This window comes from Palaemon carinicauda, chromosome 7, assembly GCF_036898095.1.
Source record: "Palaemon carinicauda isolate YSFRI2023 chromosome 7, ASM3689809v2, whole genome shotgun sequence".
Classification (NCBI taxonomy): Eukaryota; Metazoa; Arthropoda; class Malacostraca; order Decapoda; family Palaemonidae; genus Palaemon; species Palaemon carinicauda.
Window position 1 is genome coordinate 43,050,300 of NC_090731.1, and position 16,541 is coordinate 43,066,840.

The following is a 16,541-nucleotide window of genomic DNA, read 5'->3' on the forward strand; positions in this document are numbered from 1 at the left end:
CTCTCCTTCACCCTGATTTTACGGATCTGGCCTGTACTTTACTTTGACCTCTCCTTCACCCTGATTCTACAGATCTTCCTTGTACTTTGACCTCTCTTTCACCCTGATTTTACGAACCTTGCCTTTACTCCGACCTCACCTTCACCCTGATTTTACAGACCTTGCCTTTACTCTGACCTCTCCTTCACTCTGAATTTGCGGATCTTACCTGTATTGTGACCTCTTCACCCTGATTTTACGGATCTAGCCTCTGCTTTTACTTCTCCATCACCCTGCTTTTACGGACCTTGCCTCTACTATGACCTCTCCTTCACCCTGATTTTACAGATCTTGCCTGTACTCTGACCTCTCCTTCACCCTGATTCTATGGATCTTGCCTCTACTCTGACCTCTCCCTCACCCTGATTTTACGGATCTTGCCTCTACTCTGACCTCTCCTTCACCCTGATTTTACAGATCTTGCCTGTACTTTGACCTCTTCTTCGCCCTGATTTTACGGATCTTGCCTCTACTCTGACCTCTCCTTCACCCTGAATCTACAGATCTTGCCTGTACTTTGACCTCTCTTTCACCCTGATTTTATTAACCTTACTTTACTCTGACCTCTCCTTCACCCGGATTTTACGGACCTTACTTTACCCTGACCTCTCCTTCACTCTGAATTTGCGGATCTTACCTGTATTGTGACCTCTTTACCCGGATTTTACAGATCTTGCCGGTACTTTGACCTCTTCTTCACCCAGGTTTTACGGACCTTGCCTGTACTTTGACCTCTCTTTCACCCTGATTTTATGATCTTGCCTCTACTGTGCCCTCTCCTTCACCCTGATTTTACAGATCTTGCCTGTACCTTGACCTCTCCCTCACCCTGATTTTACGGATCTTGCCTCTACTCTGACCTCTCCTTCACCCTGATTTTACAGATCTTGCCTGTACTTTGACCTCTTCTTCGCCCTGATTTTATGGATCGTACCTCCTTTCTGACTTCTCCTTCGCCCTGATTTTGCTTATTCAAACATTAACTTCTCAGTATTGTACTTCATAATTTTCGTCATATTTTTAAGGTCATGAAAATTCAAGTACTAAGTCTTTCCAATATTTCTATTCACGAGTGAAATGAATCCTGGAAAGCTTTGGTCAATGCTGAGTATGAAAGGTTCAGATAATTGAATAAAGAAAATAATACCACCAATGCTGTTATCACTTATAATAAAAATGTTTAAAGTTTTTTTTTTTTTTACATATATAATGATGATGATGATGATGATTATTATTGTTATTATTATTATCATTATTATTATTATTATCATCATCATTATTATTAAAGGTTTGCTTCCTTATACTGCTTTTCATGTATTATGTTTGCCTTTAAAATTCCATTATCTATAACTTAAATTTATTTAATTTCTTCATCCATTTTTCTCAGATACTTTATGATTATCGCTGTTGTGAGGTGTGTGTGCTCTTGTTGAATGACAAAATTAAATTTTTATTTTTTGCAGTATTTATAAACTAATTAATGGATCTTATTTTGTCTTAAGTTTGGCTGATAGCTATTGCTTATTCCCCATATGTTGATCACTTGAGCATCTCCATTGATGAGTTCCCATAAGGAAGTATTTATAAGAGGGTCCCCTTTCCATGGAATAAGAAACTCATCGTTGAAGAATCCGTCAGTATCTCAAATGGGAAAAAGGCTTTTGAGTTAGTAATCAAATGTAATTAAATTTTTTAATTGGCAGTATATTAGACTATGCTTTGAAGTATTACTTCATATGTATTTCGGTATACGACGCCTGTGTAGCCACAAAAACCTCGAGCTTCCTAAAAGATCCTTAGAATGAGAAATTTTCTTTTCTGCTGAATGCCCATCACACTAACCTGAAGGTGCTGAGTGAAAAGGGATTTCCTGTCTTAGACCAGGTTCTTGTGGCCTTCATTAGGTCTCTGCGACTATCCATAGTGAAATGATGATAGATTATTGTCTAGATGGCTGAGCAACATCTATTTCAGTTGTAAACATCCAAACTTCACCATATTACGTTCACTCAAAAAAAATTAGCATTATGCCTTTTTTTTAGTTTTATTTTAATTTTTATGTAGGCTGTCATTCTTTAGTGTTTCGTTAAAAAAAAAATTTAGCATCTTAGCATTAACTCTACAACAACTTGACATCAATCATCATTAGATTAATTATCAATATAATGTGAAATAATCATCATATCAAATATGTATCAGGAATTGCCAACCGTCCCAAAAGTAAACTTCCCGTAATGTAACGTTTGGGTAGAGCAACGACCTAACAATGTCACATCGATCATACAAATATTATTCTAAGCCATTACATTTCAACGATGAGTTTCTTGTCCCAGTGATCTCTTCGGGGGTCCCAATAGTGTTAGGTTTGAAAATACTGATGCTGGTCTTAACAGAAGCCCCTGATGAGGCCCCACGGTGATGGTCTCTCCCTGGAAAAGGCTCGGCAGTGCGAGATCCACATGCAGCCCCCTCCTCCGAGACGTTGCTGCGGGTCCTGGCTCTCCAAGTTCCCCAGCAGAAGTAAAAGGATCGACGTCATCTCGAGGATCACCTTCCCGCTGGTCTTCGCCCTCTTCAACGTTGTCTACTGGAGCACCTACCTGTTCAGGGAGGAGGAAGAAGATATCCCGTAGAGGGAGGGACTATCAGGAGTGTAATGTAGATATAAGTTTTCAAGAGGTGGATTACATTTTAAGGAACTTGTCCTACTGAGAAGTCTCACTTCTTCATAGTTCGTTTTCCAAAACACAAAACTTATTGTAAAGGAAACAGAACACTTTGCATTGTGCCATAAAACCCATAATACCAATAATGTCATGATACTGAAAATACTGGACGAACAATGATTTTTTTAATAGTTTCATAACTATGTTTTCAAATACAGTAGTTATTTGTATACCGACGATCCCATAATGAGAGGAAATTTGCAGAAGATGAAAGACAACATTTATACATTTCACAAGTTAATGTAAAAGAAGAAGAAATTGCCTTACCAGCAAAGGTTGTTTCACTTGTCCACAACTCTCGTGAAACAATGAAGTGAATGGATGTGGAAGGGTGAGGTAAAGTCTGTTATATCTGAGCGAAACTTCTCTCGGGAGATGATGAGCTTGAAGGCTATGATGGTGGACATCGTGTATGCAGGATTCACATGTAGGCTATGATTAGCATTCCAATTAATTCATCTTTTGAAATATGGTACACGATTTTGTGAAGCAATTTCTGTTACCAAATGTGCTGTATGTATCATATGATATGGATAAGTTTTATATCACTGATGCGCAGGATATGTACGGATATGTTTTTTCTCTTTTTGTATATGAATGCATACTGATATATTTGCATACAGTATATGCATATGCATATATTTGTGTACTGGAAGACACTGTATTTCACTTGTAGAATATATGTTTTTTTTTTCTTTCTTTTTTCATGATTATTGAAAAAGCCGTTTGTGAGAAGAATGGTTGCATACTCAATTCGTCAGCGGAGATACAACATCAGAACTTTACTTTGATTAACAGTTTCTCTTTTAATGGTTGTGAGATTATAAGAATGGCCCACTTTTTTTCAATTCTCATAGCTAATTTTAAGGAAACAAATTAACTTTGATTTTATTCATGTAAACTCTGTTACTTTTCCTTACAAATATTTTACTTGCTGACTATACGACTTTTGAATAATCTCGTATTTTGTTTTATATGTCTATATTATATACATTACAATCATATTTTTTGTAATATAAAGTAGCAGAAAAGAATGTGGGTTTACCTGAAAAAAAAATCATATTTAATGTTGTAATTAAGCATCAAAGTTTTTCCATAAACACCTAAGTTATATTTGCATAGTTTTTTATCTTGATGATGAATCAGTTATATCAGCAATTCAAATAGTATATAAGAAGTATGAGCCCAAAATTATTCAATATTTTCTAAGTAAATAAAACACAGATTGCCACATTTTATTTCTATTGGAAGATGTAAAGGATTGTCTTATTCATTGTTTACTTAGAACTTATGCCTATTCGGTTAATCAGATTAAATAACTTTTGCCTGTTCTGTTGTATGATATGTTAATTTATGCCTATTATTTTGTGTGATTAAATAACTAAGGTCTATTCTGTTAGCTGATTTAATGTTCTTTGATCTTTTGGGTCGCTAATGTTTTGTAAAAAGGAGCGCATTGAAAAAATACATTTCATCCGCAATAATATGTAAAAAAAAAAAAAAGATAAACGTATCTGTGTTGTTTTAGTATTACTGCTTATGTAAAAGTGTAAGATATACAGTACATGCTATTTTTCATATAAAGATGTATTGACGTATATCCATTCTGTAGGCTTTATCATAATGCTTCAATGTGATAAGTTCCATTAAGTAGACTTAATGATTTATTTGATAAAAGGATGATTTTTATGAATAAGATCAATATGGATGTGTGATCCGTATTTGACGGGGAAGTTAGGCACTGAGGCTTCATTCCAGAGCGTCGGCAGTGACAGTGGAAGGTTGAACTTTGTAAACAGAACGTAAGCGATCTGCTCAAGTCTGCTCTTTGTAGACTCTTCTTTTGCTGGATCGTCAAACAATGAGACACCTTCATTAAAGGAACATTTCAAGTGATAATTGTCCATAAAAGATTATGAAAGTCCATATATATGTCTATATGTATGATTATATATATATATATATCTGTATATATGTATGTATGTAGGTATTTTTATGTGAATATATATAAATATATATATGAAAGTAATTATATGTACATACAAATATATATGCTAACATTTATGTGTGTGATAAAATAGATGTTATTTTCATTGCTCCAGTTGTATATACCTGTAACAAAGCCATCTGTAAAAATGAAAGAAGCTTATCTTTCATATATCACACACACACACACACGCGTGTTATATTTCCCCCAAAACTGAGCTTCTAACAAACAGGGATATTTAATGTAAGAACCTACTGTTAGAGGGTTCCGCGAGATTTGTATTTACTCACAAAGCCTATAGTTCGTGTTTGCCATTTTTAAAAGGCTTGGACGATCCCCCCACTGAATCATCAGAGATTTGTAAGAATTAATGATAATCTTAATAGAAGAATTAACCCTTTATATGCATTGATATCATCCTTGACTTCTAGTGGATTGGACAATACACTGGTCCACCCCCACCCCCCACCCCCACCCCACACCTTCTAACTATCTTATGCTTGGCCTTCCGTGCGCCCTTTTCATATCGAGAATGCAACCAGCATAAGCACCTAAGACTTTTCAAATCTGTATTATACATTTGCATGGTCGATCGTTTGCCATCCGAGCCTTGTATAAGTCCGTGTGTGAGATAACAACGAGGCATCTTTATTGCTCCCTTTTTTGTGTATAAAATCAGTATTAGAAAAGCAATTTCGATTTCGTTATTCATCCTGTTCAGAATTTTTTTTTTTTATATAATTGCCGCCTCCATGGAAAAGACATTAAAGTGATTTCATTGTTGATAGAATAATTCTGATCTGTATTTTAATCTAAGAATAGCAATAATAATCATACGAAACTTCTTAAAGAATTCAAATTTCTTAACAAAATTACAAAAACTTAATCAAGTACATTAGAATGGTATTTGAATTAATTTTTCAGAAATCCAAAAAAATTTTTATCAAATACATGGAAATAATTTAGGTTTAGATCAAAGAAGCCCTAGTTTTTCATTCACTCATTGTCCCCGATCAAAATATTTGCCCAAAACTCTCGTCCCATAACTAATCGAAGCGGTAAATGAAATCCAAACGTCGAAATTTCATTCTTCTGAACATTGATTCCTTACTCTGTCTAGATTACGCAGAGCAGAACTTTTCAAGAGATAGATGTATCTAGAACTAGTACTACTACCACCAACCAAAGCAAGATGGATGTCTTTTCCTTTTTCACACATTCACTTTATACACCACAAGACCTAGCATAATGCTATGACGCTTAATAATTAATCTCACTCCTGAGGAACTGTATTGTTTACTACTGCACTGTACTACTCTGGTCGCATCTTTGAATCTGTATTCATATCATGTTCATGACAGCAAGACTTCCTAATTTGGTTCTCTAGAAGACATTTACTTTTATTTTCCTTTTTTTCAATAAAGGGTGCGTGATAATGTTCCAAGTGATAAGCTTTTTTTTCTTTCAAAATGTGAATGATACCTGAAGCTTCTTTCAAGAATTCCTTCTGACCAGTAATTTGATTGTAACTAAGTAGGAAGAATTTCTTCTGACCAGTAATTTTGTTGTAACCGAGTTAGGAAGAATTCCTTCTGACCAGTAATTTGATTGTAACTGAGTAAGAGGAATTCCTTCTGACCAATAATTTGATTGTAACTGGGTAGGAAGTATTCGTTCTGACCAGTAATTTGATTGTAACTGAGTAGGTTATCCACTAGAAATTATAAATGTAATTTATTTGTTGTTACATAACGGTAGAAATAACAAGAAGTGTTTATTTTAGAAGTAAATGTTAGTATCAATATTTTCCTTTGTGTCATTTGCTGTGTTTATCTGCTCATTTCAATTGATGGAATTTTCTGTTCACTTGGTACAAGCATCGATAATAGCGGCTGGTTGTTTAGTTTCAACACCCTTTACTAATATGGTTTCTTTCCTTATCGTCTGCGTCTTTATTATCTTCTTTCTTTCCTTGCGTTTACCATCCCGTCTTGCAACATCACCTCATTCATATCAGTAGCCTTTTTAGGTACGTTTTCCACCTCCCCCCATTGAATGAGATTAGTGTAAATGCTTCAACATTTCCCTCATTTCGCGTCATTCAGGCAGCTTCCTCCAACTCCCGGATGGTGCCTCTATTCTATCTTATAGAAACTCCATTCGTAGATGCTCTACCTTATAGAAAAGAAGCCTAAAATGTCAGAGCAAACCAGAGATAAGGTAATGCGGATAATACTGGACTTGAGAATGTTCATACGTTTTCATATTCTTTCCAGTGTTCTCGTGAGAATATATATAAAGACAATATACATAGCCTAGCAGTATTTAGTAGGTTAACCGTCATATGTGTGAGTGAGTGAGAATGGGTGAACAGAATTACGAGAGAGAGAGAGAGAGAGAAAAAAAAGTGCAATATAATGATACTGAACCGAGAGGTGCCTCTCATTAGTAATCAATAAATGTAGTGTATCTTAGCTGGGTTTATTTTGCTGTAAATGTAAATTACTTTTTAAGAGGTCTGCATCTTTTCTTCCTCTTAAAGATAAAGCAGCAATATTTTGTCAAAATTCGACAATACGATCATTTAATTGATAAAAATAATTTTCTTTTGTTTTTCCCGGTCATGTAGCCTAGTAGTATGTATAGGGTATTGTTGTTATCCTTTTTAGTATAATTAATGCGTGTGTGTTCATGGGGAAAAAAAAGAGGATGTAGTCTTAGCAATGCACATATTCCGTTTTCTATGTAATTACGTTTTCTGTGTCATTTCGTTCATTCCTCTCTTACTTCTTTTTTAAGAGTTGTAAGAGAGAACAATTAGTTTGTTCTCCCGCCCAGCAATGTGTATATGCTACTAGTTGTATTTAATACTTATAAAGTAAAAAAAAATAAGTACCCCTAAGATAATAGGTTAAATATTTGTTGCATATTTACAGTGATCGTATTTGAACACCTACGAGACGTCTACGCTTTGAGAAATGAAAATAAACGCCAATGTAATGATTACCATAAGTTCCAATTGCATACAAAAGTTAAAGTCTTTTTATATGACATTAATTTTTCGCTGCATATGAATTAAAGATTATTTAACCTATGAAAGTATTTCGTAGGTAAACTGAGATATATAGTACTTCAACCCACCTTGTCCTACTTCATTGAATTGCAATATCCACAAACTTTTCAGTATTTGCTAAGGCATTTAACATATAATTACATCTGAGTGTTTTTTATGTAAGTTTTAATATCCACATATTGTTCTTGAATATAAGAATCTCGTTTGAGCTTCATTGTAATTTTAACCTGTAACATAACATTATCAAACGTTTAACTTTTAAAAACGACTGAATGATGTTAGCTTTCAGTTGCAACATTTCCTTTCACCATAACTCAACATACGTTTTTTTTTTTTTTTTTTTTTTTCAAATACTGCTGGGTTAGTACTACATATCCACGTTAAGTTAAATTGAAATGAATTGCCTGAAAACACTAAACTTGTACAAGGATCAAACAAGAAATGATACACCAGCTTGCAGTCATCGGTTCTCCTTGCTCCTTGGGAAACATTGATATACTTTTGTTAGTTCTACAAGTTGTTGTGATCAGCGCAGTATCATTTCTAGTAGAGTCTTTGTACGGTGGTAGAGTGTTACTTCTTGTGGTCCTGCAAAAAGGCACCTGAGCCCAGGGATTGGCCCGGACTTCAATTCCATTAGTGACGCCGTCTTGGTTGCGAAGGCGCACATGGTTAGCCAGTAATTTGACTTGTATTGAGAACACTTAAAATCGTAATTTTACACTCTTAGCATTTATCTTTTTTATCATTCTTATTAAGATCTGTGCCTCATGATGTCTGGTTACTGGTATACACAAATATAAACATGTAAGAGGATGTTTACATGTATAAGTGCTGACATGCACCAAATACTTAGAGATTCATTTCACCTAACTACAATATAACCATTAGTTTCAATACATGGATATCTTGAAAATTTTCATTTTAGTAGTTTTATTACAAAACATGACTCAAAGGGTCTCAGGGACTTCCGTACAGTACACAACCCCAGAGGGTCTCAAGCACACTACATTGTACCCTTCATACGCATGCTGTTTGTGGCCAAGTAAACAGACAGTGATTCACTGGTAAGCTTTGAGTCACAACAGACTATCCAACTTTGTTTTTTAAATGCACATACATCACACTCCTCCAAGGGTCTCAGGTATGTTACACCGTGTAGTACATTACCCTAAAAGTCTAACGTGCACTGTGCAATATACATCCCTACAAGGACCTTAGGTGCCCTCTCTTAACACACAACCATTGGTGTCCATCCAGCCGAGATTCCCGTGGCATTGGTCTTAGTCCGCGCACTACCCTGGCCTGGCCTGTGTTGATCAGGAGCAGACAAGTTCAAAAATTCGGGTCGCTATTTCATGCACTTTCGCTTGAGAGCCCCTTGAACCCCAAGTGCGTGCTTTATGTTCCCTTGATAGTCGTCACGGACGTGGTGATCATTTTATTACATTCTGCTGAATTTTCCTTCTGCTGCATGAAATTAACCCGTATTTTGTGTTTTGTAGTTTGCCTCAATTCCACTTTTTACTACATTATCTAAGGTGCATGTTTGACAATATAAAATGTCCTAATTTTAGTTATGTAGGTCAAGTTCCCAGTAGCTTACCCAGCATTTCAATCACTTGGTGTAATTTAGAATTTTTCAAAAAAAAAAAAAAAACTGTATAGCTTATCATATAGGAGTGTTTTAACTTCCTTCGTACTACCTTTCTTTTGTCTCATTATACATTTTCTTAATTTCAAATAGAAAAAAAAAATTAATTTTGATTTCTTCTTGGCATTTGGTATGTATAGAAATAGATTTTAAGTTGGAAAATAGGCAATTAAGATCAAAATTTTAAGTTCCATTGCTTCTTTATGCCATATAAATCAAACCTTGGCTTCCTCTCCTGCAACATCCTTGGCTTCCATGTGCTTCAAATCCTTGCTATCCTTATCTTTACATCACCTACAACTTGACACGACATTATGAATCCAGTAGACCCCTCCAGTTGACGTCACACCCGATTGCCATTTTGAATTCATAGAAAAACAAATGAGTTTTTAGTGTCTTCTTCTTTTTCTTCTTCTTCTTCTTCTTCTTCTTCTTCTTCTTCTTCTTCTTCTTCTTCTTCTTCTTCTTCTTCTTCTTTTAGTGTGCTGTAGATTAAATAGAGTGATTTTGATGTATTGAGATTGCTGTCTGTGAATTATGGCAAGAATATTATGTGGCATCAACTTACATGGGTTTAATGTCCATGAGATGAAATCATGCCACTTATTCGAGTTGAGCTTTTGTTAACGATTTGTAGTGGGTGTCAAGTCTACTGTTTTCATCGTATTTAGTATATACGCAAAAGCATGCTGAGGTTTTGGCCTGAAACAGCAATAATGATTATCAGTGATGCTTGAGAGACAAAGCAGTTTGAATAGGATAAGAAAACATTACTTTTCAAAGACAAAGTTTTAACTTTTTCATGTAAGTTGACTGTGGCTAACTTCGCCAGAATCTGCGTGATACCTCGTGACCCATCACAGAAGTTAACTGCAATGAATGAAAAGTGGTACGTTTTGATGTAGAGGAATTCTGAAATTCGTTTGAGAATACAATTTAAATATAAACCAGCTACAAATTAATTAAAATTTAAAATGGAACATTCATCATAAATTTAAAATTTACGTCCAGTTACATTCAGGAACATTATGAGTGTTTGGTGATCAGTTATGCCAAGATTTTATCCACATTATGTATAAATGCTTGAACATGTTATCCATCTTGTGTGCAAGAGACATAATATTTCAATAATACCTAGATGTAACTGAAATCCCAGGTTGCCTTACTATCAAGGCGTCTTGAAGTATGCGTGTGTAACAGCTCCCTGCATCATAGTAAACCCATTCTTTTTACTAAATTTATGAGTAATATATCATAGGCCTTTAAGATGTTGTTGCCATTATTTCTCGAAGATGGCTTCACCCATCACAGAAATACTGCATCATATCCCTTTAGTATATAATGTAGTCAAGTCCCTGGAATAGGTCGTGTTTCTTTACTTGGAATCACTCATTCAATGCTTTTCATTTCCACCAACTTGTGTCTGAAGACGATTGTGGTCACCATATCAAGGATAGCAACTGTCATAATTATCCCTCTTTCTCTCTCTTCTTCTTCTTCTTTCTATTTTCACAACCAACCTCAACCTTCCCACTTTTTGGCGTCCACCTGTTTCGCCTTGGACCTCCATCCTATGGCCTTTCGAGAAATATCCTATATAAGATGCTTACTTAACATTAAGATGTAAACCCTGACGTTACGCAACTTTTTATGGTGATCCTGTTTGTGTGTGTCTATAGCCCGCTCTGAGCCTCTTTGTAAATGCACGTAGTACAGAGAATTTTATAAGCATAATGATATATAAAAATGCCATTATCATTTGAACGATAAACTATATATGAATATATACGCATATATATTCACTGTGCAGAGGAGTCTTATACGGAATATGTACTGTGAAAACTCGTGTAGTCTTAGGAAGATTGTTGTCTGTGTCTGAATGGAACGAGACTGCTCCTCTGTATAGGCTTTGTACATATGAGATAAAAAAAAAAACAAATTTCATTACAGTACATTGGTTTGAATTGAGTCTTATTTTCCTTCCTTGTGGTTCAGAAAGTTCTCCTTTATATCTTAGACTTTGATCAAGTTACTAAAGTGTCTACTTATATTGAAGTTAGTTACTTAAGTGCCTACTTATAAGCGAGTTTCTTAGGTGCCTACTTATATCAAAGTGAGTTACCAAAGTGCCTACTTATATCAAGGTGAGTTACCAAAGTGCCTACTTATATCAAAGCGAGTTACTTAGGTGCCTACATATATTGAAGCAAGTTACAAAAGGACCTACTTATGTTAAAGCAAGCTACCAGATTGCCTACTTACTGCAGGTTACTAAAGGACCTACTTATATTAAAGCAAGTTACTCAAGTGCCTACTAATATTAAAGTGAGTTACTAAAGTGCCTACTTATATTAAAGTGAGTTACTAAAGTGCCTACTTATATTAAAGTGAGCTACTTAGGTGCCTACATATATTAAAGCAAGTTACTAAAGCACCTACTTATGTTGAAGCAAGTTATTAAGATGCCTACTAATAATGAAGCAAGTTACTAGATTGCCTACTTATTGCAAATTACCAAGGGAGCTACTTATATTAAAGGAAGTTACTAAAGGAGCTACTTATATTAAAGCAAGTCACTAAAGGGACTACTTATTTTGAAACAATTTACTAAAGTTCCTACCATATGAAAACAATTACTAAAGTATCTCCTTGTACTAAACTGACTGCTGTAATTTTTTCATTTCTATTATGTAGAGAATTTACCTTTACGTTTGAAATGTTGAGGTTTTCTTTACAGCACTTATACATTAACGTCTTATTATATGAGAAGGCCAATATGATGGGCAATTCAAGGCATTTTAACGCATATGCCTAAGAGAGTAAAAGTCTATTTAACTACCAAGAATATGATAAAGTTACAGACTATTATTAAGTTTGAAAATCAAGCCCCCCTGGAATAGAATTTAGTAGAAATATTTTAGCAGGTAATTTGTAGACTCTTATGGAAGATCTACGTAAATGATAGGATAATTTGTTATTCCAGCCAACAAAATTGCAATAAATAGAAAACATGACAACTTCTTTGGATTAACTTCAAAGGAGTATATGTAAATATAGCATGATAAGATATATAACTATTACCTTAATAATGACAGATGTTTTGATTTAGACTAACTGTTTATAAAAAAGAAACCGAAATTTGTAGAAAAATGTCACTTCTTCCATATTAAGTAAAGTTCCACGTAATTATTCAACATTTATGATGCAGATTACAGCAGTATCGCCTACACTTCTAGTAGTGTGCCCACAAGCATATTGTTATGTGAGAAACGAAATGAAGAAAATATGAAAGCATTATGACCTAGTGATGAAAAACAAAAAGATTAGTCAAGTCAATGGAGAAATCATAAAATACGGGGCAAATTGAAGGAAAATGAAGCAACGGGGCTTGATAGCCTTAAAACTTCTAAAAAATAAACTGGGGTCATTCAGAAACTGGATAACTGGAGGAAGACAAAATAAAACAAAAAATATATAGTTAAAATTAACGAGGACCAATAGAAAAATACCTAAATACTGAATATATATTTATGAAGAAGAAAGAGGAAATAGAAAATCACAGAAGAACAAATGAAGAAGGTAATGAATGCCAAATAGAAGACAAAATAGAATACCTACTTAATTTAATTATCATAATACATGCTTCTAGGCCCCATGGCACACGAAACCCATGAGCACCACATGACCTAAAAGATCTACTTGTTTTATGTAGTCGTAGGTGTTTAGAGTATCACACGACATATTTCATATTAATTGTCAAATCCACTTTATCGAAGCTCCTCGAAGACAATGAAATCTTCAGTTTCTTATTGAAAGTCTTAATATCGTGTCTTTTGGGTTTCTAATGGTAGCTTGTTATATATATATATATATATATATATATATATATATATATATATATATATATATATATATATATATATATATATATATATATATATATATATATATATATATATATAGTATAATAATCTTGCACTATTGCGTAAAAGAGAGCTATAGGAATAATAAACCACTTGTAGTAACTACTATAGACTCAAGTACAGATTTCGACTCTGAAAAGAGAAGTGTTAATAGATGTTTCTGAAGAATACAAAATTCACACGAAAGTTATAGATCGAATTGTAATCGTATATCAATGAGCCGTAACAAATGTTGACTTAAGTGATGGTATGGGGAAATGAATGGAGGTTAGGAGTCCACATCAGTGTTTGTGTCGATAACATACTTGATGATAAAAATTATAAGAAAGAAAAGATTCAGAAATTACTTAGTAAAGATACGATGATCCTTCTTTTCTGGTGTGCGGTGGTGGTAGCAAAATTTAGAGAGCATACAGAACAATGTGCAGCTTTTGACAAAAAATGAAAAATATGAACACAGAAGAGTGAATCCTAGAATTAAATAAATTGGCGGAAATATAATATAAAGTAAGTAATCTGTGTAGAAAAGATGAATATAATCTTGAAAGGGAAAAGCGGAAATGTTCTGAAAATCCCAAACACTAGCAAACCTAACATATACAATAATAGAGAGAGAGAGAGAAAAAAAACTAATAATGGGTTAAACAGTTTTTGGAAAAGTATTGGATTGTTATAAATTTTGTATGAAACCGTTATAAAAATATAGGAACTGAAATGTAAACGCTTTAAAGGATAGAAATGGGGTTTGTACTGTAGATGCCACTCAAAATATATAACTATATTAAAGAGAGAGCTGGGCCATCTTCTATGAAAGCAATGATGGAAGATAGGAGACTGTAGTACGTAAACAGTATCCTGGATGAAAAAGATATACATGGAAGATAACCCTAGATATATTAGAAAAAGAAATGAGATGATGGGGACAACCAACATAGCATTTACAAGAGTTAAACCTACATATAAGAAATAAAGGGGTTTTAAAAATGTAGATAAAATTGAAGGAAGAAATTGAAGTAAAATTATTATAGGACAATACCTTTGTATCGGTGATATTTACCAGATAAAAAATGCATTAGAATTAAAATATCATTAAATGTACACACAAGATAAAGTATAATCTATGATTTTTTTTTAAAACATATAATTGTTTGGCACATTTCCTTTTCTTTTGCCAGTGACAGAAACTAGAAAAGGGAATCAATTATCAATGGAACTTCTACGATCATGTAGGCATGGCAGAAAGGAAATGGGGAGAAACTTCTTACTAAGTGATTATATTAAATATAGAGAATATATGTTATGTCAGATGCGGAGTAAAAAACAAAAACAAAATAAGATAAAAGAAACGAACAATCAAAGCTAAGAAAGGCGCCGTTACAGAGGAAATGCCGCCACCGTTTGACATTGACCCGTAACTAAAGATGTTGCCCGGTTAGAAAATATGTACAAGTCTATAAAAGACGAAATAATGATAGCAAATAGCAGAGAAGAAAGAGTAGTTGTAATGGGAGATTTCAACTGTAAAGTAGGAAGAATAATAAAAACAATAGTAATGAGATAACAAAATCAGGCAAAATGTTAAGAGATTTGGCAGAGGAGTCCAACATGATATTTGCAAATAGCAACCCGAAATGCAGAGGGACTTGGACGAGAATTGAAAAAGAGAAAAAATCAGTGATAGATTATGCTCTAGTTAGAGAAGAAGGTATTAGTAGCATGGTAATTGACGAAGAGAAATTGATAACACCCTACAGAATATCAAAAGAAATGGTGTATTCTGATCACTGTGCCATCCTACTCGAAATGAATTGGTTGACCCTAAACAAGAAAGAAAGAAAGGTTAGATACAAAATAGTCTGGAACCATTTAAAAGTCCACAAAGATAAAAAGGAACTTATAAAGATTGCCAAAGAAAAAACTAGTGTAAGAATAAAATATTCAAAATGGCAAGAAAAAGTGCAAGAAATATTAAAAAAATGTATTGTAAAAGAGACAAACAGAAATAACAAGAGGTCCAAAGAATTAAGGAAATTGATGAAACTTAAAAGAACCTTAAAAAAGAATTGTATTAATCTTGGAAAGGAAAACAATAAGGTCAAGAGAAGAATTAAAATACAGGAGAGCCTCGTAGACCTATACATACACGAAGAAAAACAAAAAGAAGAAGGTTTAAGAATAATCAAGCAAGTAGAAGAGATCAAAGCAAAAGGAGGTATGAACAGCACAGCCTTCTGGGAATTAAAGAAGAAAGTAGATGGAAAAAATGCCAGTAAATGTACAACAATCAGAGGAAAGGATGGAAAAATAATAGAGGATGTTGAAGAAATAAAGAAAGAATATGAGAAATTCTACAGTGATTTATTTAAGCTAGAAAATCCCCAAAGTGAAGAAGAGACCCTGGCAGAAGAAATCAACAACATGTTTGATAAATGGCTGTCAGGAAGGGACTGAGTGAGATCTAGCAAGGAAGATAAAATAACATATCAAGAGGTAGAAGCCATCGTAAAAAGCCTGAAAGACAAATACACAACGGACAGGCAAGGATTGAACAACGTTGTGGTTAAAATGATGGGGAAAGAAATAATAGAAAGTCTGAAGCTGATACTAACATAATTGACGAAAGCATATGTATCCCTAAAGAGTGGGAAGAGATGTGGATACTTTCGATCCACAAAAAGGGAAATAAAATGGAACTAGAAAATAAAAGAGGCTTATTTATCACAAGCATAATTAGTAAAATATACGAGAAAATAAGGATGAAAAAATATAAGGACAGATTCAAAGAAAAGATGAGTAGATTCCAGTGTGGAGGCATTGAAGGAAGATCTACGGCCGATCATCTGCTTACACTAAATGCAGTAATAGACTATAATGCCCATTTGGGAGGGTCGACATACGTATGGTTCTGTGATGCTATAAGTGCTTCTATAAGCTAGACTTAAAGGACTGCATTAAAGAAATGGGAAAAAGGATAGGATGGAAGGAAGCATTAATAGTTAAAAAAAATGAATGAAAAAGGTAGAGCAGGTACAACAGAAGATATAGAGATTGGAAGAAATGTGAGACAAGGAACGATATATGGACCCAAGCTATGCAGTATAGCAACTGACAAAGTCAATAGCATTAGCAGAAAAAATAT

General features: G+C 34.1%; 1 protein-coding gene across 5 annotated transcripts in view; it reads left to right on the forward strand.

Moving 5' to 3' along the window:
- The window catches only part of LOC137643921 (glutamate-gated chloride channel-like), a 124,689-nt gene extending 117,545 nt beyond the window's left edge, over positions 1 to 7,144 (forward strand). For 4 of the 5 annotated variants that reach the window (XM_068376681.1, XM_068376683.1, XM_068376682.1 and 1 more), the window contains one exon: positions 2,433 to 7,144. In XM_068376681.1, the coding sequence (XP_068232782.1) occupies positions 2,433 to 2,672 (240 nt within the window). In that variant the 3' untranslated portion in view covers positions 2,673 to 7,144. The remainder of the gene's footprint in view (positions 1 to 2,432) is intronic. The other variant, XM_068376685.1, reaches the window with a different exon arrangement.
- The last annotated feature ends 9,397 nt before the right edge of the window (positions 7,145 to 16,541 follow it).